This window comes from Catharus ustulatus, chromosome 7 (genome assembly GCF_009819885.2).
Source record: "Catharus ustulatus isolate bCatUst1 chromosome 7, bCatUst1.pri.v2, whole genome shotgun sequence".
NCBI lineage: Eukaryota > Metazoa > Chordata > Aves > Passeriformes > Turdidae > Catharus > Catharus ustulatus.
The window spans coordinates 22,767,796-22,789,721 of record NC_046227.1 but is presented as its reverse complement, the minus strand read 5'-3'; the positions used below and the strand labels follow the sequence as shown (position 1 = coordinate 22,789,721).

The window sequence follows — 21,926 nt, the reverse complement described above, 5'->3', positions numbered from 1 at the left end:
ACTGCACCAGCCTGAATAATTCATGAGGGCCATGGGACTACCTGGGAGCACATCTGGAAGCTGGAGGGCTGGGGGACACAGAAGGCTTGTGGGAAGTGGTGCGAGAGGGTTGATGACCAGCCCTCTTTGCTGAGCACAATGGTGTCCCCACAGGGAGAACTTCCTGGTGCTGGACATCTTCTTTGAGGCGCTCAACTATGAAGCCATTGAGCAGAAGAAAGCCTATGACCTTGCTGGGCTTCTCGGTGACTCCCCTTGCCTTCCTGTGGGGCCCTAAGGCGCGGAGCTCTGGGTCCCAGCCCTGGGAAGACTAGGTTCTGGTGGGGGAGGAATCACACAGAGCAGCGGCCAGCCACAGGCTGAAGGGTGGAATGCTGCTGACTGTCCCCTATCCTGCATGTCCCCCATTCCCTCTGTCCTGCTAACCCTGCCCCCATGACTGCTCTGTCCTCCACCATCCAGCAGTCCTGGCACTACCCACTGCCCTACTGGCCCACCCCAGGCTTCCAGTGGGCTGCACAGCATCTCCTGGTGACCATCTTCCCCTCCTCCTCCCCAGGGGACATCGGGGGGCAGATGGGCCTGTTCATCGGTGCCAGCATCCTCACCATCCTGGAGATCCTGGACTACATCTATGAGGTGTGCTTAGCCTTCAGGGAGGTGTCTTGGCAGTGGGTGCAGAGACAGGCTACCTGGGGAGGGCATAAAATGTGTGGCCACTCCAGAGAGTTATAACAGCCGCCAAATTAGGGAACACTCAGAGGAGGGCAGTAGGAGGAGAATGGGTCCCTCAGCATTCCTCAGTGACCTGAGGACAGGAAGGGTGGTGGGCACTGTCCCTAGGTGAGAAGGGGGGTAGGCAGCAGTTCCATGTAGTTCAATGTAGACTGGGGTGTCCCCACACAGGGTGCTACCTGTGTGCAGGTCTGGGTTTGACCCCCTATGTGCTCCCAGGTGATCCGAGATAAGGTGAGCCGGGTCCTGCGCCGCTCCAAGCCACCTCTGAAGAAGCCCTCGGGCAGCATCGCCACACTGGGATTGGAGGAGATGAAGGACCAGGTACCCCTGCAGGGCTGGGCTGCCTGGGGGCTGTGACGACAGGGCCTGCCCTGACTCCAGGAGGATGGGACATCATCCCAAGATCGAGGGTCTGTGTGGCTCTGCATTTGGTGCCTTCAGGCTGCAGAGTCAGGGCAGTCCCAGGGAGGCAGGGGAGCTCCTGTGAGCAGGCTGTGATGAGTGGGGGGACTAGGGAGGGGGAAGGGTGCATAGAGGTGTGCCCACCCTGTTGACTGCCATCCCCACAGAGCCCCTGTGAGACACTGGGTCGGCACGTGGAGGGCGCCTACAACGCGGGCATCCTGCCCAACCACCACCACCGCCACCACTACCCTCACCAGGGAGTCTTCGAGGACTTCGCCTGCTAGGCAAGATTGGGACTGGGGGCAGCCCCATGCCACCCCCCTCCCCAGCATTCTCATGGAGAGGGACCGCGGCACTGGGTGCGGTGGGCACAGGCGCCTGCCTCCCCCACCCCACTGCCAGGACCAGCCACGCCGTTCGCCCCCAGTGATGCCACTGGAGCTGCCTCAGCACCGGCACTGGAGCAGCCCCCCGGCCCTTTTGCCTATCCCCTCTGCTTGCCCCTAGCACGTGGGCTTAGCCCAGTTTCAAGCACACAGCGTGGAGGGGGATGGGCATGCCAGGGGGATTTGGGGGAGCAGCAGGTGTGGGCCAGAGAGGCTCTGGTGCTGCAGAGAGCGTGAAGAGGGTAAGCCGAGGTTCCTGTGAGCCCCTCCAAGCCTTCCCCTGCTGACCCCTCCTGGGTGGTGGTCTCTGCCCTGCATGGTTTTCCCCAGGAAAGAGACATGCCTAGAACAGCTTCCTTCTGTCCAGGAACCACCTCCCTCCCTTCCTGCTGCAGGGCCGGGCAGCGTTGCAGGGCACCCCTCTGAGCAGCATGGCTCCTGTGGCCAGCCCAGAGACACCTCAACTGCAGCCACACCTGCATGGCACCACCCTGACCCCCAGCACCACCACCACCACCACCACTGTGACAGGCCCCTAAACATCTGCCTACCCTTGGCCAACCTCATGCAGTCTCTCAGGGCTGCAGGCCTTCCATCACTGTTCCCAGCCAGACCCCTGCACTGTGACTCCCCCTGCCACTCCAGTGTTGGCTCCCAATAACCCCCAATCATTTCAGCACTGCAAACCTACTGCCTCCCCCGTCTCCTGCCCCAATCTGTTGTGAACCCATCCTTTCCTTGCCCAGAGTGGCTCATCCTTTGGTGTAGCTGCCCAGCACAGCCCAGGCAGCATGGCGGGTCCTGCCCTCACTCCCCTGCCTGTCGCTGCTCTTTTGCACCGTGCACGTACCCCTTGCCATGCTCCCAGCCCCAGGTGCTGAGCACCCACTGTGCCTCCCCAGACTGTACATGGTTAGGAGGGTGCTCCGTGCCCAGCACCACCCAGCCAGCCACAGTCCAACCTGCTGGCCGGAGCCTTGGCCAAAACTGGCACCCACAGACCTCCTGCCTGCCCTGAGATGGTGGGACCCACAGCAGGACACATGGCAGGACCCGCAGCACTCCCCCTGTCCTGTTGTACATTGCCTCCACCCCCTCCACTGTAGCAGCAGACACCAGCGCAGGGCAAACTGCCCCAAAATATCTCAGGAGGGGGGGCGAGCTGGCAAAGCTCCCCTCAACACACACACTTGGCAGAGGGGGACCCCAGGGCAGGAATTTGGGACTTCTAGGGAAGTCTGGGGTTGAGCCAGGCAGCCTCTGGCCCTGCTGGTTTGGTCCCCATCCCTGGTGCCCACAGATGAAACATGGCCATGCTGTGCTGTGCCCAAAGCCATAGATGCAGGAGGAGCCATCATCCTTGCAGCCCTCAAGGCCCCATACATGGGAGGCAGAGGGCAGGGACCAGGGCACCATCAGCCCTGGCTCTGGGTATGCATGGTCTAACAGCTCCCCTGAAGTATGCACCCACGTGTAAGCATGTTCCCCGTGGGTGCAAGCACCCAGCTGCGTGGTGTTCCATGTCCCCTGCGTGGGGGGATACACAGCGAGCCTCCCAGCAGGCCAGCCACAGTGGTGCTCCCCAGGGAGTCCTCCAGGGCACCCCATGCCATGTCCCCATGGGGTTCCCATAGGCCAACCTGCAAGCAGGAGGGTCCCCAGAGGGGTGCCACATGTTATCCCAGGAACGTGCCACGGCCATGCCAGCCAGCCTTACACCAAGGTCTCCTGCAGCAAGTGGGGGGTGCAGGATGTGTCCCCTTCTGGCCAGCCAGAGCAGCAGGCCCTGAGCAGGGTGGGCATGGGCACGATGGTGGGAGAGCCAGCACGAACTGCCCTCGTGCTGGTGAACGTGAGAGATGTGCGTCACTGTTTTATAAATGTACAAATGCTCCCTTAATAAAGAGGCACAAGTAGGTTCAGAGATGCCTGCGAGGGGTGATGGGGCAGAGAGATGGGTGAGACACCACCCTAGAGGAGAGGTGGTGGTGGGACCCAGGGAACACTTTACAGCCCTGCACTCATGTATGAGGGGTGCAGTGTGAAACTGAAACAGGCGAGACAGAGGATGGGTGGAGGGGAAGGGGGCCCTGCTGGGGCTTTCCCTGGCACAGGTGCTTGTCCAGTTCCTGCCTTCTCCAGGAAGGAGAAGGCATCTGCCCCAGCTACCCTGCAGCACAAAGGAGACAACAGTAGGAAATATAAGCTGACCTCTTGATGAAGGCTGCCAGCACCAGACACCACAGGTTTCCCCCTAAAACAGTGAGGGCTGAAGAAGCCTGAGTTAACTGGGTACAGCTGGGACACAGGGCCACATCCCGCAGCTCACACCATGCCCTGTGAGAAGAGCACTGAGCTTGGGTGCTAAAGGGAAAAGCAGGGAAGTAGCTACATCCTCCACATCTTGTTATCATCAAGTAAGAGGATTAGATCCCTTGTCACTACCACCAGACTCTGACTCATCTGCCCCTCCAGGATGCCCCATCATTTCACCCACACCAAGACAGTAACTGAGAACTCATGGTGCCTCCTGCTCTACAGTGAAGATGTGTCACAGGAGCTGAGCAAGAAGAGCAGGATTGTCTGGTGAGCCCATTAGGTCCTTCCTCAGGATGTCCTCCAGCTCCTCCAGCACCATGCACAGGAGTGAGGCACGGCAGAAGGAAAGGCTGAGCTTCCTGCAAGGCTCATCCTGGCCTCTGTGCCAACAAAGTGACCTCAGGATCATTCCCAGGAGCCTTAATGAAGATTTGACACATATTTTTCTCTGTTGCTCTCCACACCTCTGTTCTTTAATTTGACAACTTCCAGGTGCTGTCTGAAGTCACAGCTTCTGTAGGGTCTCCCACTCCTCCAAACAGGACAGGCAGATGCCGTGAATCCAAGCACCACCCCCCACCTGTGACATGCCTCATGTCCCAGCACAGATGGCACTGGGCTGAGGAGGGCCAGTGGGACAACCCAGGTTTAGTACCCCAGGGTCAACCACAAACACCAGTGCTGTGGCTCCTGGGTGCCCCCTCCCATGCTGTGCCTGTTCAAGGGCCACCAGGGGCCTGGTGCTCCCAAGAGATGGAGATGCTGCCACCTGGGGCTCACCCAGCACAGTGCTGTGGGAAACACCTGTAATGAACCACATGAAATAGCTGGGCATAATTACAAGGGGATCCACTACACTGAAACAGGCCCTTAATTTTAATGAGCACAGTGCTCTGGACAAATGCCAAGTACCTGATCACAGCAGGACCGGCTGTGCTGGTGACAGCTTCTGTCACGGTAGAGGTGACAACCCCAGAAGACACAGCAGGAGTGGCAGAAGGGAGTAGGCAACAGGACGGAGCAGCCAGCAAGAATCTGTCTATGGGGCAGGCATCTCCCCATGGCACTTTCCAACATGCCTCTACTGCCATGAACAGTAATTTCAGCTGTTCTTATAGAAAAGCTGCATTTTAATGAAAAAAAAACCATCCAGCTTGGGAGCAGAGTGTTTGGAAGTAAGACCCAAAATGCCATGGGACATGTGGCCTAACTGCTGTCATCTCCTCCCCAAGCATTTCCTGCCTGGAGATGCTGATGGTGACAGGCAACACCCAGAGAAAGGAGTGACTCTAAGCGTGTCTGTATGACATGCAAATGCTAGGCTTACTGATTTGCTCTTTGATGATTTGCCCATGACCCCCTTGCTGGTGCCAATCAGTCAGGCCAAGCAAGGGACACACAGCACCCACTTTTGAAGCACTCAGCCCCTGACAGTGGGCAAGGAGGCTGGAAAAACCAAGGAGGCAATCAAAAGTCCAAGCAAGCTGCCTGCCTCTTCCCCCCACTGCCAGAGCTTCAAGGTCTTGTATTCTGCCAATGCTGAGGTGGTGTGGGCCCAGAGGGGACATCCCTGGGCATAGCCAGATATGACCCCTTTTGGAAGGAAAGCCCTGCAGGCAGGCACACACTGACAGCAGCTCTGCCTGCACTTACAGCTTTCCTTCTTCACTGAAATGTTCTGATTTCCCTGAGCTTGGCCAGAAAAAAGCCCTAAACAAAGCCCCTCACACCCTCCAGAGGGGCTAAGCAGTATGTTGGACATCCAAGGCATTGGATGCAGGCACAGCTTGGCAGCTCCCTGTCTGCTCCTCCTCAAGCAGACCAGCCTCTTCTGCCTTCACTTAGAGACAGGAGGAAATGTTTGCTGGAGTTGGGTCCTGGCCTGTGGTCAGCAGAGCTGCTCTGCAGGACAGGCACCCCTGGCCCCTTCCCAAGCAAAGCACAGGAAGAAAGGACATTGTATTTCTCCTTGCCCTCCAGTCCTGGCACAGCCACAATTCCCATATCCTCCCAAAGGTCAGCCGTCAAACTGATTAATATTGCTGGGGCTGAAGTAGCTTTGCCACAGAGTTTAGCCCAGCCTGAAGTGACCTAAGCAGGGCTAGAGAAGCAGGTTTTGCCTTTCCTGCTCACAGGCTCACTGTTGTTTGCACACACAGAGAAGCAAACCACAGTGGGGGGTAAGAACAGCCGTAGCTTGGGTTTTCCCCAGTTTGAGTCTCTTTTCTTGCCACAGTGCAGAAATGAGAGAGGAGGCAGGAGGAAAGGCAGGTGCCCACCCAGGCCCAGTGTATTCAGACATTCCCTCTTGTGCTTCAGAGCACTCTGAACCACTCCTTCACTGTCTCTTTGGAAGAACTTTCCAAAAGGAAATTGCTATGTCTCTCTTGATTGCTGTGGTGAGCCAGTAACACTTAAAAAATTTCCTCAAGGGAAGCAGAAGTCTACAACGCAGGAGACAAGTTTTCTCCTGCCTCATTTGTAAAATTGACCTTTCACTGCCCTGCTTCTGCAACTGGTAAATGCAAAAATCCACACATTGTATGAAAGTACTGGTTAAGCCTGAAGAGGGATCACAGAATGTCTTGTTTTCACAGCTGCCCACATCAGCACCCAGGATCGCTCCTCCTGCCCCTTTCAAAGGTGTCACTGTCCCTGCCTGCACCTGCCAGCCCTATGAGGGCAGGAGAGGGGCAGAGTGCACCTGTGCCCATGTCCCTATTGTCACAGGTCTCTGTCACATCTCAGTAAGCACAGACAGTGCTCACTTCACAGTCAATGCTCACCTTGCTCGCGTCACCAACCCCCTTCCAAAGTTTTGCACATCCTTCTTTGAGGTTTCATCATGTTTTGATGCTGCAAATAGCCTGGCAAACACGAAAACAGCTTCAAACCCTGCCAGCTCCCTTGAAAAGGGAGCAGTAACGGTGCTGGGAGTGCCACAAGCACTGTCATTTGCTCATACATATGTCAGAGCAGGGAGCCTCTGCTGGTATTGAGAGTGCAGAGCGTTAGGTATGCAAATATCTCTAACTCAGTCTGGGTAAACAGCAGTGAGGCAAGAGCAACTTTATCTAGACAGTCTCATGATAATTAAATGACAATTCTGAGTTTCTTTTAACAGCCAACTTGATTTGAAGCCGCTTTATTACCATTTGGATACTCTTCTAATACCTAATCACATCTTACTACTTGGTCTGCTTTTCAGAGGATAAATGTATCTGTAACACACCTGCATCTGCTTCGCTCCCTCTGCCCCAGATTTCCACTTGAAGGGAATTAAGGATGTGCTCAGGGAAGATCAAAAATAGAAATACTCAGAACAAGCCAACAGTTACTGTCTGAAATATAATAAAATTATATTTAAACATATACACTCCTACACCATGGATACAGAGACTGGAGCAGGAAGAGATGAATGAGGTATCCTTGGAAAAGGCATACCACACAGCCCAAGGGCTCTCCATGAGTTTTGCTGAGCACTAGCAGCCCTTGATAAGTAATAGTGAGTAGGTTCAGTTAATTTTCTTGGGGGTGTCCCTTTGATACATGTGTTTCATGAAGCAGTAAAACACGAGTAAAGGGCTGGTGGGAAGGGCACGTGGAGTCATTAAAAACATGCCTAGAACAGGCAGCATGGGCAGGGGACACAGTCCCCACAACTCATAATGCAAATAGGAACTGTAGGTGGTGAAACAGTGCAGGACAGGACCACAGTGTTCTACGCAACTAAGAACTGGAAAACGCAAGTGCTGAGAAGCCCTGAGATGTAAAACAGCCCAAATAAGAGTGAGAGCCATGCAGAGAGCGCAGATCCAGCACCAGTGATCCAATACAGCGCTCAGATCCAGTCTCTGGGAGTTTCCTTCAGAGCTGATCCCAGATCCTGGAAGGCAGAGTTCACCTCACTTGAGAAGCCGGCCTCTGCTCTGGCCAAGAGTCCCCCATTACTCACATACAGACCACAAAGGCTGTTACAGACAGCCGACGTGGGAAGACACACAGCTGCACCAGCCCTTTGCTGGTGCTTTTCTACCCATAGAGAGGGCTGAGGAGGACTGGCCAGTGGGCCCACAAGCTTATGGCAACAGGGAAGACAGGCAGTCAGCACATCAGGGGGCTCAGCATCCTGCCACACCACCAGTGATGGCAGCAGGTAGCTACAGCAGGACAGCCCCAGAGACTGTGAGCATCAGAGGAAGCGCAGGACTCCTGCAGGGGTTCAAGCAGGTATTTCCAAGTGTCTGCTTGGCACAACATCTGCCAGCCTGTCCATAAAGCAGTGGTCTCCACAGCCTGCTTAAGAAGAAGCAGGCATCTCCCTGCTCAGGTAAAGGATGTTGCAGGTGCTCGGGGAAAGCAGCATCTCTGTAAGGAATTTGTCCAGCCAGCTGCAGACAGAACTTTTACCAGCAGCCAGCACCTACCACCACAAAGACCCCCAGCAGAACACCCATAGTTGCCTCATGAGAAAATCAGCCAGACCCACCAGTACATCTCTCAATTTTATTAGTGTAAATGCACCCCATCCCTCCTCCTTTCCCCCCTATTAAATACAAACCAGGAGCAGAGAGCGGCTCCTCAGTCGCTTTCTCCTTAGGAGATGCACAGCCAAACCCTCTGCTATGCCCATCAGTGTCAGGCACAATGTCCCTCAACCCTGAGGGCAGCCCCACAGTGGGGAGGGATCCCACCTCTGTTAGGAGGCTCTCGTCTGAGGGCTGTGACCTCCGACGTCCTAGCAATACTGCGAAGGCCGAAGCGGCCTGGGTCATGGTTCCCATGGGGAGCAGCTCATGGTACATGAAATCAGCAGGATCCCATCTGGCACCCCCTATACCCACCAGCCCCAGGGCCCCAGGTTCCTCACACCACAACCAGCCAGGAGCACTCCAGCTCACTGCCAAGTGGCAAAACCCCAAAACCAACATCCTTATTGCTCTTTTGGGATGCGATGTGCCCCACTCCACTGTCCAAGCCTGTGGCAGGCACAGGGATGTGTTCCTCCCTGCACAACCAGGCCAATGCTCCAAAAGAGCAAGGGGCACAGTCCTGTCCCAGGACACTGAGGGAACTACAAGGGATCACTCCAAGCCCTGTGGTAGTCATGGCTCTGCAGAAGGGGAACTTTGGGCCCCATATTCCCCCAGTTAAGCAGGGAGAGCAAGAGACAGGGCAGCCCATTTCCCCAGTGCTCAGCAGCAGGGCTAAGACAGAGGGATGGGGCCAGCAGCCACCAGCTCTGAATGAGGAGACAGGTGTTCCAGCTTACAGCTCAGTGACTCTGACCCCATCTTGCCCAGGGGTCTGCACAGCCATGGCTGCTTGAGAAACACCCAGGCACCCTGGGCTGGCAGACCCCGGCCTGGGGAGCCCCAGTGGGGCAAATCACGAGCTTGGACACCAGCAATCTCTGCAGCTGCTGCAGAAGGAAGACAGATTTGGGCAGAAGAAGTGGAGTGGGCAGGCAGGCATAACATGGCAGGGCCAGCCCCTCCACCATCCAGGGTTCAGGTGCTGTTCCCCTGTTCCTGCTCAAAAAGGACCATGGCCAGCTGGGAGCGAGAGCCTACACCCTCCAGGCTGCTCTGCACACAGCGGTGGTAGATGTCCTCGCTGAGCCGGGGATTGCAGGCCTGGTGCCGGTAGCGCTGCAGCAGGGCAGGCTCCACAGCCCGGAAGACATGGAGGTTGGAGTACTTGATGAACATGTCATAGATGTCCAGGGTCTCCAGGATGTCCTCATTCTCCTGCACATCCCCTGCCATGCGGGTGCGTGCTGCCATGTAGTCGGCGTTGTAGAAGCAGGCTTCATGGAAGACTTCACGGTCAAAGCGCCCCATGTCCCTCAGCAGGTCCAGCGTGGTGGGTGGCACCTGGTTGTGGTAAGCAATTGCTGGGTTGTAGCCCTGGAAGTGGATGGGGAAGAAAACCTGCCAGTTGTTTATGGTGTTCATCCGGCAGCGGTTAAGGAAGTCAATGGTGACCTCTGTCCCCACGCCAGCCACGAAGAAAAGTGTGTCCACAGGATGCTTCTTGGAGATAATGTCCATGACCTTGATTTGGGAGGGTGCATCTGTCTTAACACTGATCCAGGGGATCTTTACCTCTGCGTACTTGCGCTCATACTCGGTGATCTGGGACTTCACAGAGGCAAAGATGTCATTCTGGGTGACCTGCTGGGCCTCAAAGGGGTCATAGATGAAGAGGAAGGTGAGCACTGCATTCTCACTGCTCTCAAAAGCCGCAGCCGCGTAAGCCTCCAGAAAGCGGGCAGCGTAGTCCCGGTCATGGGCAGTCAGCGGCAGGATGACATTGATGCGACTGGCCTCTGTCACATAGGGCATGGGGATGATCTCCACCTCGCTGAGGGGCCGCACCAGGTGCACTCGCTTAGTGACGGAGCGACTGTGCCCCTTCTGGGTGACCACCTCCACCTGAAGGTCCAGCGTGTACTCCATGCCACGCGTGGGGTCGAAGCGCCGGTACCCGTTCACCAGCTGCTGCTTGCGGACATGCAGCACTGGCTGGTACTTGCGGTTCAGCTCCTCCATGGCCGTGGCCACCACATCGGCCACGTCTGCCAGATCCGCACCATGCAGCTCACACTTGGGGGAGCCATCCACACAGGCATAGACCTGCTCCTCTGTGAAGTAGTCCCAGCGCAGCACCTCAAAGCGAGTTTTAGGCTGGAATGGGGGCGGGATGCCAATGGGCCATGTGGCGACGTGGTCCCCGTCTGCAGACAGGCTGCTGGCATTCTGGATCTCCATCTGCAAGACAAGAGATGGAGGAGTGAGAGCCAAGGCAGGCATAAGCAGATCTTCCAGCTCTGGCAGCACTCAAGCTGATTTCTGATACTCAGAGATTAGCCAGAGCTGGCTCAAAAAGCAGTGCCAGAAAAACTCTGCCCTCAATCAGACTCCTGTCCAGCACCTCAGGTATTCTTCCCCACCCCTATTCAGCCTTTGTGACAGACCTCTGCACCCTTCCAGCTTCATCATCCTGAACCACCACTGCATCTTCAGGACCCATCTAGGTCCAAAGCTTTCCAGAGACAGCACCACTACCTCTGTAGCCACACGAGCTCAGCTGATCCTGTCCAACAGCAGGATCAGGGGAGAAGCCCAGAGAAACCAGAAACCACACAGAGATGACAAACAGAACCAAGACCCTCCCAGACAAGCCAGGCCTCACCTGGAGCTGCTGGATCTCTTGATAGGTTCTCTCAAGCTCCACCTGTGCAAAGTACTTGTGCAGCCGGTACATCTGGAGGGGATCCAGCACAGGGTGGACAGTGAAGGCGCTCTGGAAGCGGAGGTCGGTCTCCCGTTCAGGGTCTGCGTTCTTCCCCAGCTCAAAATAGTGGTAATGCAGACCCTGTGCCAGCCAGGAGAGATAGGTCACAGCCAGCCCCAACCTGTACTCCCACACCACCAGATGCCAGCACAGCAACCTCAAAGGATGTCAGGGTGCAACAGCTAGTCCTCTCAGGGTTGAGAGAGCCCACAGGGAGGAGGGAAAACACTGGGACAGGATCCAGCCATCTCTTCTGCAGGACCTACCTCATGTTCCTCAGCACAGCTGACACCTGTGTAGTCAATGATGCAGCGGCCCAGCCACTCATCAGGCCGGGCACTGAGGATGTCATTGCGGCAGCTCTCCAGGTGCTGCTGCAGCAGCAGGAGGAGGCTGCGGGACAGCAAGTAGCCAAATCCTCCATAGCAATAACGTCCCTCAGTGTCCCCACCGATGAACTCCTCAGGACGACCCAGGTAGAGGTGGGTGTCAATGCTGAGGTGGGCAACCAGGCGGCTGATGCGGTGTGCCTCCGTGTAGGTATCATCCTGCACCAGGAAGAACCAGTCGAAATCGTTCACGTAGTGGTCCAGAAGGTACCTGACGGTCTGGTACATGTTCCAGATGGGCCGCTCGTCACTGTGCGTCACCACCGTCATGCCATGGGGCACCTTGCGGCCCCGTGTGCCCGTGAAGTACACCAGGCGCTCCAGGCGGTGGGCCAGCGTGCGGTTGACAGCCACCCCCAGCGTGTTCAGCGTGCTCTTGGAGGTCAGCACACCCACGAAGAGCCGCTGCCGCATCCCCAGCTCTGTGCTAATGTACCGGGTCCTGCAAGAAGAAAACAATGTATGGCCCCTAGGGCACTGAAGCCCACCCTAGCCTGCACCCTCCCTGTTGTAACCAATGGCACCAATCTCGGTTCCTCTGCGGGAACTGCTCCCAGGCTTCAGCCATGCACACAAGACATCACCCCAGTGTCACCAGCTGTCACTACACCTGTGTCAGAGGTACTGCAGAACACTTTGCTGAGGTCCCCTGCAGAGACTAAAAGGGACACTACCTTCCCATAAGCTGGCCAGTCCAGCTCAAAACAGATGTTCTTAAAAGGCTGAGCACAGCTAAACACAGGACACAGGACTGCACAATCCAGCTCTAGCAGAGACATGACCCACCAGATACCCCAACCAGGTGTGAACTGGGAAGCACCTTCCTGCCAGCCCTGCCAGTCATACTGTTCTAAAGCAGGCAGGCAGGCAGGAGAGCCCTAGGGAAGCCAGGCCCCACACAGGTTGCTGAAGACTGCAAGGGGGCTGGTTGTGTCCCCCTCCCCACCACGGCCCCCAGCTGTCGCACTCACAATGAGTTTCAGGTTTAATTTTCCCAGTCTGGCGCAGTAGCAGGAAGCGACCCCCCCATCACGTCCCCCAACCGCTGCCTGGTACACAGTGGCCCCATTCAGCCCCCTTCATCCGCCCACCACCTCGCCAGGACAAGGAGGCCCTTTCACTGCCTGCTCCCTGTCATCCAGGGGACGCTGGGATGGGGCTGCAGCCGACTCCGGAGCAGGCTGGCGTTTGCAGCACTGGAAGGGGACGTGCCACCACGGGAGGGGTCCCTGCTCAGACAGGAGGGGACCGTCGCAGGGCGCCGGGCAGCACGTGCTGCAGCAGGCAATCTCCCACGGCGGGCACCAGCATGGGCAGGAGAGTCCTCGCTGCGGGCTGGGGGTAAGGTGAAGTCGGGCACAGGGGAGGAAAGCAAGCAGCTGGAAAAGGCACTCTTAGTGAGAAAAACCCATCTGCATCCCTAGGTGGCTGAGAGGAGGGCAAAGCATACCGCTGAGCCTTGTGCAAAGCCCCCCAGCCCCAGCAAGGCAGGCACCTGAAGCTCGCCTCTGCTACCCCCAGATAAACCCCGGTGAGCGGCGGCCCAAGTCCCCCAGCGCGGCCCGGCCCCCCCGCACCTGACGGCCTTCTTGGCGGCCCTGCCGGGGCTGGGCGGGCGGTAGGGCACGACGCGGGGCTCCCAGTTGTCAGCGCCCAGCGCGGCGGGCACGGCGTTGGGCCTGCGCGCCGCGTTGCCGTTGGCGGGGCCGGGGGGCGGCGCGGGGCCGCCGTCGGGGTGCGGGCGGGTGGCGGGGCGCGGCGGCGGCCCGCAGGGCTCCTCCACCCAAGTGACGCTGAGCAGGCTGAGGGTGAAGCCCAGCGAGACGCCGATGGCGACGGGCCCGGCGGGCCGCAGCACCGACAACACCAGCGACAGCCGCATGGCCGGGACGGGACCGCGACCGGGGCCGGCTGCCGCTGCCGCTGGCGGCGCCGCTGTCCGACGTGTCACCCGCGAGCCCCGCCCTGCCGCCGTCACCCGCCCCGGCCAATGGCCCGCGCCGCGACCGGCGCGTCACGGGGCGGGGCGGCCAATCGGGGCGGGCAGGCGTGGCGGCGGGGGAGGTTGCCGGGAAACCACGGGGCAGCGGCCGGGCCGGGGGTGGCGCGGCGGGGCTGGCCCGTGCCCCGTGCCCCGTGCCCCGCTCCCCGCTCCCCGTGCCCCGTGCCCCGCTCCCCGTGCTCCGTTCCCCGCGCCCCGTGCCCCGCTCCCCGCTCCCCGTGCCCCGCGCCCCGCGCCCCGCTCCCCGCGCCCCGCGACCCTCACCCCGCCGCCGTGAGTGCCCCCGGCTGGGCAGCGCCTCGGGCCCCGGCTGCCGGCTCACAGAGCGGAAAGCGCATCCGACGGGAACCTGCACCTGAGAGGACTTTAGGGCGCATTTCCCCTGCCTTTTGTGCCCGGGACACGGGGACCCCTGCGGGGCTGTGTATTCCCTCCCCGGGACAACCCAAACCGCGGCGCTGGTGAATTCTTGGTGGGCTCGAACCGCCAGGTTCTCCAAACCGCTGCCCGAGGGTCGTCTTCTCGATGTGGGTGGTGGTGACTGAGTCGTGGGGGGAGAGTGGGGACTGAGCGTTTGAGGTCAGAGCAGCACAGTGCGGGCTGCTGTCTGCAGGAGGCAGCTGGGCACGCCGGGTGCCTGGGGAGCAGGCGTACCAGCAGAGCAAACGGCGGCTGGAAGACTTTTGGATGCACAGAAGCAAACCATCCCGGGACAGGAGGAGAGCAGGCAGACATCGGGAGATACCAGCAGCAGCGACCTATGTCATGTACTTCAAACGGGAGCAAAGGGAGCTCCTCCAGCTGGGGTCGGGTCACCATCCCACTCTGAACTGTCTTGCAATATAGATCCACCATGGCACCGGCTGCCAGAAAGAGCCCCTGGGGCAGACAAAACTGAAGGAACCGTATCAGGGCAGAGTTTGCTGCACACACAGCGCTTCCAGCACAGGAATGATCCAACCCAGAAGCTGCAAGGCAAGCAGCCCTACGTGTCCGCTCAGTGCCAGGCATTGCTGAATAAGGACAAGAAGGAGGACCGGGCCTTTCCGCCCATTCGCAGCTCACGGCTTCTCCTCCACAGCCTTGCAGCCGTTGGGACTCTCAAGTACCTCTGGATTTACTCTGGGTGGGGAGTCCATTCCACCCTCCCCATGAAACACAGTCCACTTGCCCTAGGGAGCACCAGCAGCCGCAGAACACTGCAGGTCACTGAGGGCACATGGGGGCCCACTCAGCTCCAGGATCTCTTTCATTTTCTAAAACAAAGCAGCCTGTTTTCGTCAGAAAGCGGTTTGGCAGCAGCCCACCTCCCTGAGATACTAAACCATCATCCAAGCCTGGCTGCTTTTCATAGGCCTTTTTACTCTTGAATAGACCAAAACAAGCAATAGGCAAAAGCGGTCACATGGATGGCAGTTTAATGAAGAAGATATAAAAACTAGAATCAGAGAGAATGTGATAGGATGAGGAGATACAAGAAGGAAAAAAAGATGCAGAGTTAAGAAAGGAAATCTTCCATGCACAGAGGTAAAAAACCAGCCATGATGATAAAAAACACAAAGTATTCTGTTTTCTGTACCTGTACCTATTCTGCATTAGAAATAGATGTATTTGATTTCCTTTATGCGTTGGAATATTTAACTTTACCCACCTTATACAAATCCCGATGATTTTATGTGAGTGATCAAAGGTTTTATTCTGAAATGTCCCTGTTGATCTGACCTTATATTCAGATAGAGGTGCAGATCAGAGAAAGTAATGAAGTTTCCACACTCTGAGCTCAGGAAACTTGCATGGGAAGCTGAGGGCAGAGAGCACACACCTCCCCAGAGCTTGCTGGCAGTGGCTGAGCCCAGGGCCCCCATGCCTGGCAGCCCTGGAAGATTCTGTAGGGAAGCAGCGGGAAGGCAGCAGTGCCGTTCCTCCAGCAGCCCCTTCTCAGCCCCCCGCCAGCTGCAGCTCCCGCCTTTGTCTCCCCAGTGTTGGCATGGGGCTGGGAAGGGGCTGCCAGGGGGAACGGCAGCTGCTGCCAAGAGTCTCTGTGTGCCAGGATTTCCTGGGGTCCCTCGGCGCTACAGCCAGGAGGTGCCAGCTCCAGAGAGCTCTGCCTCTGCAGAGCACCATGTCCCCCCACCTGCTTGCCCTGGCTGTATCTCCCATCTGCTCATGGGGGAGGGGTTGGCAGCTGCTCTAGGTGCCCCTGACAAGTGCATTTACCCCCTCTAGAATGCAGGCAGTCCAGCCCCCATGGCCCTGGCACAGCTCCTTGCACTCTGCACTGTCAGGTCCCACCTGACACAAGATTACCCTGCAGCTCCCACATCCACACCCCTGCATCCTGTACTGCTCTGTCCCTGCACACCGTGCTGAGGAGCTTGCAGCCCTCACAGCCGCTGCACGCCGAGCACATGGCACACATGGGCCAGCCCGGGGTGTGCTGCGCCACACTGCACACACAGCCTTGGGCTGAGTCCCTGGCACATGCCATGGCACAGGACGTGGCACCCCAGCGCACACCCCGATGCGCACCCCAATGTACGCTCAAGTGCATCCCCCAATTTACACCCTGCTTTACACCTCAGTGTGCAACCAAGTGCACCCCCACTTTACATCTCACTTTACACTCCAGTGTGCACCCGAGTGCACCTCTGATATACACCTCACTTTACACCCCAATGTACCCCCCAATGTACACCCCCAATTTACACCTCACTTAACACCCCAATGCACACCCCAATGCACCCCATCATTTACACTCCACTTAACACCCCAATGCACACCCCAATGCACCCCATCATTTACACTCCGCTTTACACCTCAATGCACACCCCAATGCACACCCCAATGCACCCCATCATTTACACTCCGCTTTACACCCCAATGCACATCCCAATGCACACCCCAATGCACCCCATCAACTTTACACCCCAATGCACACCGCAATGCACCCCATCATTTACACTCCGCTTTACACCCCAGTGCACCCCCAATTGGCCCCATCTCAGCCCCGCCCCCTGCAGAGGCCCCGCCCCGGCCGCCCAGGCCCCACCCCGGCGCGCGGTGACGGCGCGGTGACGTCAGCGGAGCTGTCCGCTCAGCACCGCGCGGCGGCCGCGCCGCCACCATGCGCGGGGTCCGCGGCCGGGAGCGCCGGGAGCGCCGGGAGCGCCGGGCGCCGCGGGGCCGCCGCCGCTGCCGCGCCGGGAGCGCAGGTGGGAGCGGGCGGAGCGGCGGGGGTGGGCAGCACGAGGGCATCCGGCAAGCGGGTGACGCGCCCGACCCCTCGGGGGAAGGGCAGGGGCACCTGGCTCCCGATCCTTCCGTCGTCCGGCGGAGCGAGCGCGGAGCCGAGGATGGGCGTGCGGGAGGCCCGGCGTAGCGCCCCCGGGACCCCCGCCCCGAACAAAGAGAGGGGCGGAGCGGCCCCGCGCCCCGGCGGCCTTTGCGGCCGTCGCTCGGCAACGCCGCGCCCGCCCCGGCGGTCCGGGGCCCGGCTGCTCGGCGGGGGCAGCGGGGCCCGGCCGGGGGTCGGCGATGCGGGCGCCGCGGCGAGGCTCTGCCCCGGGCGCTGCCCCCGCCCGGCCCCCGCCGCGCCGCGGCCTGCGGGGAGGGGAGGGGGCTCGGGGGGCCCGGGGCGGGCGGCAGCAGGTGGGTAAGTCCCGGCGCCAATGAGCAGGCGCTGGGCTCCCCTAGCAACAGTGCCCGCGCCAATGGGCGCCGCGAGCCGCCCGCGCCGCTGCCCGCAGCCCTGCCCGGCATCCCGTGCCATCCCGTGCTATCCCGTGCCATCCCCGCACCGGTCGGCCTGCCGTGCCATGCCGCATCCCCGGTTCCCCGGGCCGGCAGAGCCCTGCTCTCGGTCCACACACCATCGCCTCTCCCCACCAGGGCCGGAGCTTCGCTCCTGGGCTCTGCGGGTAAAGTCCAATCCTGCTTAGCGTCCCCCCGGGGGCTCGAGCAGGGGCCCAGCGCTTGGCTGCCTGCTCCCTACCCGCCCGCTTCCTTGGGATTAGGCTCTTTGCTCGGCTTCCCCACGGGGATTTGCCCTGGCTAGTGTTGCCTTCTCCAGTCAAAGGGAGGAAGGAGGTTGTCGGCAAGGGATGAAATGCCAGCGGAGCCCGTCTGGGCAGCAGCATGATGCTGGGCAACAGAAAGCCATGACTGCAGCCTTTGCCCTCTTCCCAGCTCCTTCCCAGAGCGCTGTTTTTGTGAGCTGTCCTGAACTGGCCGCATAAACTTGGCACTTGGAAAGAGTGATGCTGGCCTGGGGACAATTTGTGACAATAAACTCATTCTAAACCAACTGAGCCTGTAAAGGGACTAGGGGAGTGAAGGGGGATAGAACTGGCTCCAGGTGGGAGCAGGCAGACGGATGCTGTAATTAGGTTTAAACTGAAGCTGGATCAGTCTTTGCAGGGGATTATGACCCCTCCGTCTGTGTAGGCGCTGCAGGGGGCCCGGTAACTGTTTGCTCAGCATCCCAGCACAGCCGCCGCATTACGGGTGAGCCCTTGGGTTAAGGGCAGTGCCAGCTACAGCTGGTGCCCTTCCAGCCCCATGGATTCACATGGGAGGGCTGCATCTAGTGTGAAGGCCCAATTTGTTTTTACAAGGACAGTGGGAGCTGGAGCAGAGATGAAAAATAGCCAGAAATATGATTAGAGGATTGGAGAAAATGCCTTGGAGTACAAGCTTAAAGAGCTCAATCTGTTTAGCCTATAAAAATAGAAGACTGAGGGGTGACTTAATTACTGAGCATAATTACTTCACAGGCGGAAAATACCAAGTTGTGGAAGTCTCCTGTTAATCTAACAGGGAAATGGTGCAAGAGAGGCATGGGCAGAAAAATTGAAGCCATAGACAAATTATTAAGTGACACAAAGCTCCCAGGGGTACAGGCAGGCTCTCTGGGGACAGCACAACCCTTCAGCCACACGTTGGGTGACAGTTTGCACCCCCACTGATGAGGCTGTTCCCCCATTCCCTCCCTTCCTACCGACGTAGTGGAAGGACAGAGCAGGGTTTCTGGTGGCTGGGTGCTGAGTGGTGGGATCACTACCAGGCACATGCCACCAGTTCCTCCGTTCTTGTCTCTCTCTCCCCAGGTGGGGCGGGTGCCGGGACACAGTTCTGCCGGCGAGCTATGAGGCAGGAGTGGAGATTTTGATGCCTCTCCCAGGAATCCCCAGAGCCATGACTGCAACTGTGCAGACGCTGCGGTTCAAGCTGCTGCCGCACGAGCCAGGCCAGGAGTGGGGGCACAGCTGCCAGCAGGAAATTGAGCGTCGCTACCAGGTGGTGCCCTCAGTGGTGTGTGCTATGTGCTGCCTTTTTGGCATCATCTACTGCTTCTTCGGTGAGCCAGGCCAGCCCAACTGCTGGTGGGGCAAGTGGGAAGGAGGGCAGAGGGGAGCTGGGAGGTGCTGGCCATCCACTCCCTGACTGTGGTGGTCTCTCCACAGGCTACCGCTGCTTCAAGGCTGTCATGTTCCTGACGGGGCTGATGTTCGGCTCTATCATCATCTTCATGCTGTGCTACAAGGAGAGGGTGCTAGACACACAGCTGAGCGTGGAGGCCTCAGTGGGCATTGGGTTGGGCATTGGAGTCTTGTGTGGGCTGGTCACCATGCTGGTGCGCAGCGTTGGCCTCTTCATGGTGGGGCTGCTCCTGGGGCTGCTGCTGGCGGTGGCCACGCTGGTAGTGATGGAGCAATTCTACCACCCACCAACGGTGTGGATCCCCATCGCGCTGCTCTTGGGTGTGGGCATGCTGTTTGCTGTCCTCACCCTGCAGTGGCAGCGCTTCTTCACCACCCTCTCCACCGCCGTCTTTGGCAGCGCCATCATGACCGTCACTGTCGACTACTTCATCGAGCTCTTCCTCCTGGTGCAGTACATCTATGAGCGCATCAAGGTGGCCCCTGCTCGCCCTGTGTGCTGGTACAGCTGGGTCATCCTGGGCATCTGGCCACTCCTCACTACACTGGGTGTCCTGGTCCAGTGGAAGGTCACAGCCGAGGGCTACTCCCATACAGAAGGTGTGTGGGGAGTGGGGCAGATGGGCATGGCACAGGGTGAGTGTAGGAGCTGGGAACCTGGGGACTGGGGTAGATGTTTCCAGCACCGGGTTCACAAGGACAGATACAGGGTTCAGGACTCTGTGTGGGCACACCACCCAGGGGAGGCCTGGTTGCACAAAGCTGGCACTGGTTTGGCTGTGGGGATCATTTGAATGTGCTCTTGTCCCACAACAGCTCTCTAGTGCTCACAGGCTCCTTTGCTCCACAGTGATCATCAGCCGGCAGCAGCGCCGCGTACAACTGATGCGCATCAAGCAGCGGGAAGACCGAAAGGAGAAGAAGAAGAAGCGGAGACCCCACCACCCACCACCCCACCAGCACAAAGCCCACCCCCCCGAGCCTGCTTACCGCCGCAAGCCCAACCCTGTGCGCCGCTTTGATGGGGACGTGCTTTCCCCCGTGAGTCCCTCAGCCAGGGTAGAGATCTCCCCCAGTCTCCACAGCCATTCCTTCTCCACGTGGGTGGGCTGGGGCATGCAGAGGTGCCCAGGCACCAGCTAACATCTGAGCTCCTTGGGGGATGAGATTGGGGTGTCCCAGGGACTGAGCAACACGGTTACTACCGTGTTACTACCATGGAGCACTTCAGCCTTTGCAAGCAAATGAAAGCTGCTGGTCAAGGGCACTGTGGGCATAGTAGAAATGAGCAGTAGGCAAGGTGCAGAATGCCCGGGGGAGGGATAAGACTCTGCTCCCTGCTGTGGCCAGCCAATGGAGACCCTGAGTGCTGGGGATTCCACTGGGCTGTTTTTGAGGGGAACCAGGAAGGGGCTGTGGCAGTATTCAGGGTGGGGTGGAGTGTTCAAGGAGCAGAGCCCCCCTCACTTTCTGTTCCCCCTCTCTCACAGAGCTACATCCAGAGTTTCCGAGAGCGGCAGACAGGACCGTCGCTGAACAGCCTCATTGCCAGCTCCCATGCTGTGGTGGACCTGGACTATGACTGCAGCTCCACCGTGCCCCTCACCACAGGCTCTGGCCCTGCTGTGAGGGTATAAGCCAACCCAGTGACCTCGAGCAACACCAGCACCCCAGCCTGCTCTGACAGAACCCCTGAGACAGGCAGGACTTTGTCCTCGGCCCCAAGTGGCCACATGCAGCTTGGGGCTGCAGACGGAGAGACCCTTCTTGGAGACACATGGGACTTGTCTGGGGAAGCCCCAGCTGCCTGTGGGGCCCAAAGGTGCTGGGGAAGCCCTTTGGCAGGGACTCAGCCCAAGGACCAGAACCCATGGACATGCAGTGCGAGTGGCTCTGCTGGGGTGGTGGGTCCCCAAGCCCCCACTGCTGTGCGTTACCCTATCTCCCGGGCACGCTCATCCTGCATCTTAACATTTCCCCATGTTTGAGTCTCCCTTTTCCCAAGAGCAGCTCCCCACGCCTGCCCCCACCCCATTGCACCCCCAGCAACTCCCCAAGTGCCTGTCCCCAATGTCCCTTCCTTAAAGAGCAGGTCCCACGGCCCTTTTCCCAGCAGGGAATCTCCTGAGCATGTGTGCCCTGTCCCATCCTGTCCCCAAGAGCAGCTCCCAGGCAGTGCTTCCCAAAACCTGCCTCCTCAGAAGATCCTCCTGCCCTTGCCACCCTCCCTACACCCCAGAGCAGCTCGCCACTCCTTTTTCCCAAGCTGGACCGGGGTGGTCCTGGGGCAGAGACTGCCATGGCCAGGTGGTTCCCAAGGTGATGCCGGCAATTGGTGCCTGTCCAGCAGGAGCTGCGCTGGCAGGGTGCATCCCCCACAAAATGTTTTGATGGGAGACAGGACACTGGCTCCAGCCTTTGGGCAAAGGCTGGGCTGCCTCAGGGATGCGGGGACCCCTGCAGCATCAGAGACCGTCGCTATTTTGCTGGCGACTGGATTTTTATAGTGGCCGGGGGACCCTGGGGCAGGGCAGGGCAGGAGCCCCTGCCCAGAGCACTGCTGCGGGCAGAGGCTCACGCCTTGTATATATTTCTCTTGCTGTGATTTGTATTAACTTATTACGGAGTGAGCCAGGATTTCCCCATGGCCAGGCAGGCAGGATGGTGGAGAGACTGGACCAGGGGCCCTCTGCTTTGGGAGCCCCCCCAGCCCAGCCCAGCTGGCCCCGCTGCCCCAGGAACTGCATGTTTCTGCCAGGCACCCCCTTCCCGCAGCATTGTGCTGCCATCCCCCTTTTCAGTCTCTTTTGTAAATGTGCCAAACGCTGCTGAGGCCTCGGCCACACAGTAAAGAGCCTTTCGGAGTCTGGCGTGCAAAGCCAAGGGCTGCGCAGGGGGTGGGGGTGAAAGGGGGCCCAGAGGGCCAAGCTTCCAGGGATGCTGAGCAGGA

General features: G+C 58.9%; 4 protein-coding genes across 5 annotated transcripts in view; 3 read left to right on the top strand and 1 right to left on the bottom strand.

Moving 5' to 3' along the window:
* ASIC4 (acid sensing ion channel subunit family member 4) overlaps positions 1-3,451 on the top strand; it is a 28,402-nt gene extending 24,951 nt beyond the window's left edge. The window contains exons 7-10 of the mRNA XM_033064101.2: positions 154-245; positions 560-639; positions 955-1,059; positions 1,308-3,451. Of these exons, the coding sequence (XP_032919992.1) occupies positions 154-245; positions 560-639; positions 955-1,059; positions 1,308-1,427 (397 nt within the window). The 3' untranslated portion in view covers positions 1,428-3,451. The remainder of the gene's footprint in view (positions 1-153; positions 246-559; positions 640-954; positions 1,060-1,307) is intronic.
* Positions 3,452-8,340: 4,889 nt separating this feature from the next.
* CHPF (chondroitin polymerizing factor) lies at positions 8,341-13,447 on the bottom strand. Its single transcript, XM_033064099.1, has 4 exons — positions 13,114-13,447; positions 11,414-11,978; positions 11,046-11,228; positions 8,341-10,621 (listed from the first exon to the last, which is right to left on the bottom strand). Exons 1-4 carry the CDS (start codon positions 13,416-13,418, stop codon positions 9,359-9,361), a joined length of 2,316 nt encoding a protein of 771 aa, XP_032919990.1. The 5' UTR covers positions 13,419-13,447; the 3' UTR covers positions 8,341-9,358.
* Positions 11,986-15,162, top strand: LOC116998469. 2 transcript variants are annotated; one of them, XR_004418408.1, is made up of 2 exons: positions 11,986-12,877; positions 12,961-13,062. XR_004418408.1 is itself a non-coding variant. In XM_033064102.1 (2 exons), exons 1-2 carry the CDS (start codon positions 12,690-12,692, stop codon positions 14,906-14,908), a joined length of 945 nt encoding a protein of 314 aa, XP_032919993.1. In that variant the 5' UTR covers positions 11,986-12,689; the 3' UTR covers positions 14,909-15,162. The 2 variants fall into 2 exon arrangements, 1 of the variants encoding a protein (XP_032919993.1); XM_033064102.1 differs by lacking the exon at positions 12,961-13,062 and adding an exon at positions 14,152-15,162.
* A 1,555-nt stretch (positions 15,163-16,717) lies between these two features.
* Positions 16,718-21,840, top strand: TMEM198 (transmembrane protein 198). The gene is made up of 5 exons (XM_033065230.2): positions 16,718-16,750; positions 18,644-18,894; positions 19,001-19,576; positions 19,827-20,017; positions 20,467-21,840. The coding sequence occupies exons 2-5, from the start codon at positions 18,705-18,707 to the stop codon at positions 20,611-20,613; spliced, it is 1,104 nt and encodes a 367-aa protein (XP_032921121.1). The 5' UTR covers positions 16,718-16,750; positions 18,644-18,704; the 3' UTR covers positions 20,614-21,840.
* The last annotated feature ends 86 nt before the right edge of the window (positions 21,841-21,926 follow it).

Bases quoted from the DNA above. Each gene is read 5' to 3' on its own strand.
- LOC116998469 (XM_033064102.1), top strand. From the start codon at position 12,690: ATGGGGCTGCAGCCGACTCCGGAGCAGGCTGGCGTTTGCAGCACTGGA. The intron at 12,878-14,151 runs GTAAGGTGAAGT...TGCTGTCTGCAG, and splicing joins GTCCTCGCTGCGGGCTGGGG to GAGGCAGCTGGGCACGCCGG.
- CHPF (XM_033064099.1), bottom strand. From the start codon at position 13,418: ATGCGGCTGTCGCTGGTGTTGTCGGTGCTGCGGCCCGCCGGGCCCGTC. The intron at 11,229-11,413 runs GTAGGTCCTGCA...TGGCTGGCACAG, and splicing joins GCTGTGCTGAGGAACATGAG to GGTCTGCATTACCACTATTT. The intron at 10,622-11,045 runs GTGAGGCCTGGC...CTTGTCTTGCAG, and splicing joins AAGAGATCCAGCAGCTCCAG to ATGGAGATCCAGAATGCCAG.
- TMEM198 (XM_033065230.2), top strand. From the start codon at position 18,705: ATGCCTCTCCCAGGAATCCCCAGAGCCATGACTGCAACTGTGCAGACG. The intron at 18,895-19,000 runs GTGAGCCAGGCC...GTCTCTCCACAG, and splicing joins CATCATCTACTGCTTCTTCG to GCTACCGCTGCTTCAAGGCT. The intron at 19,577-19,826 runs GTGTGTGGGGAG...TTTGCTCCACAG, and splicing joins GGGCTACTCCCATACAGAAG to TGATCATCAGCCGGCAGCAG.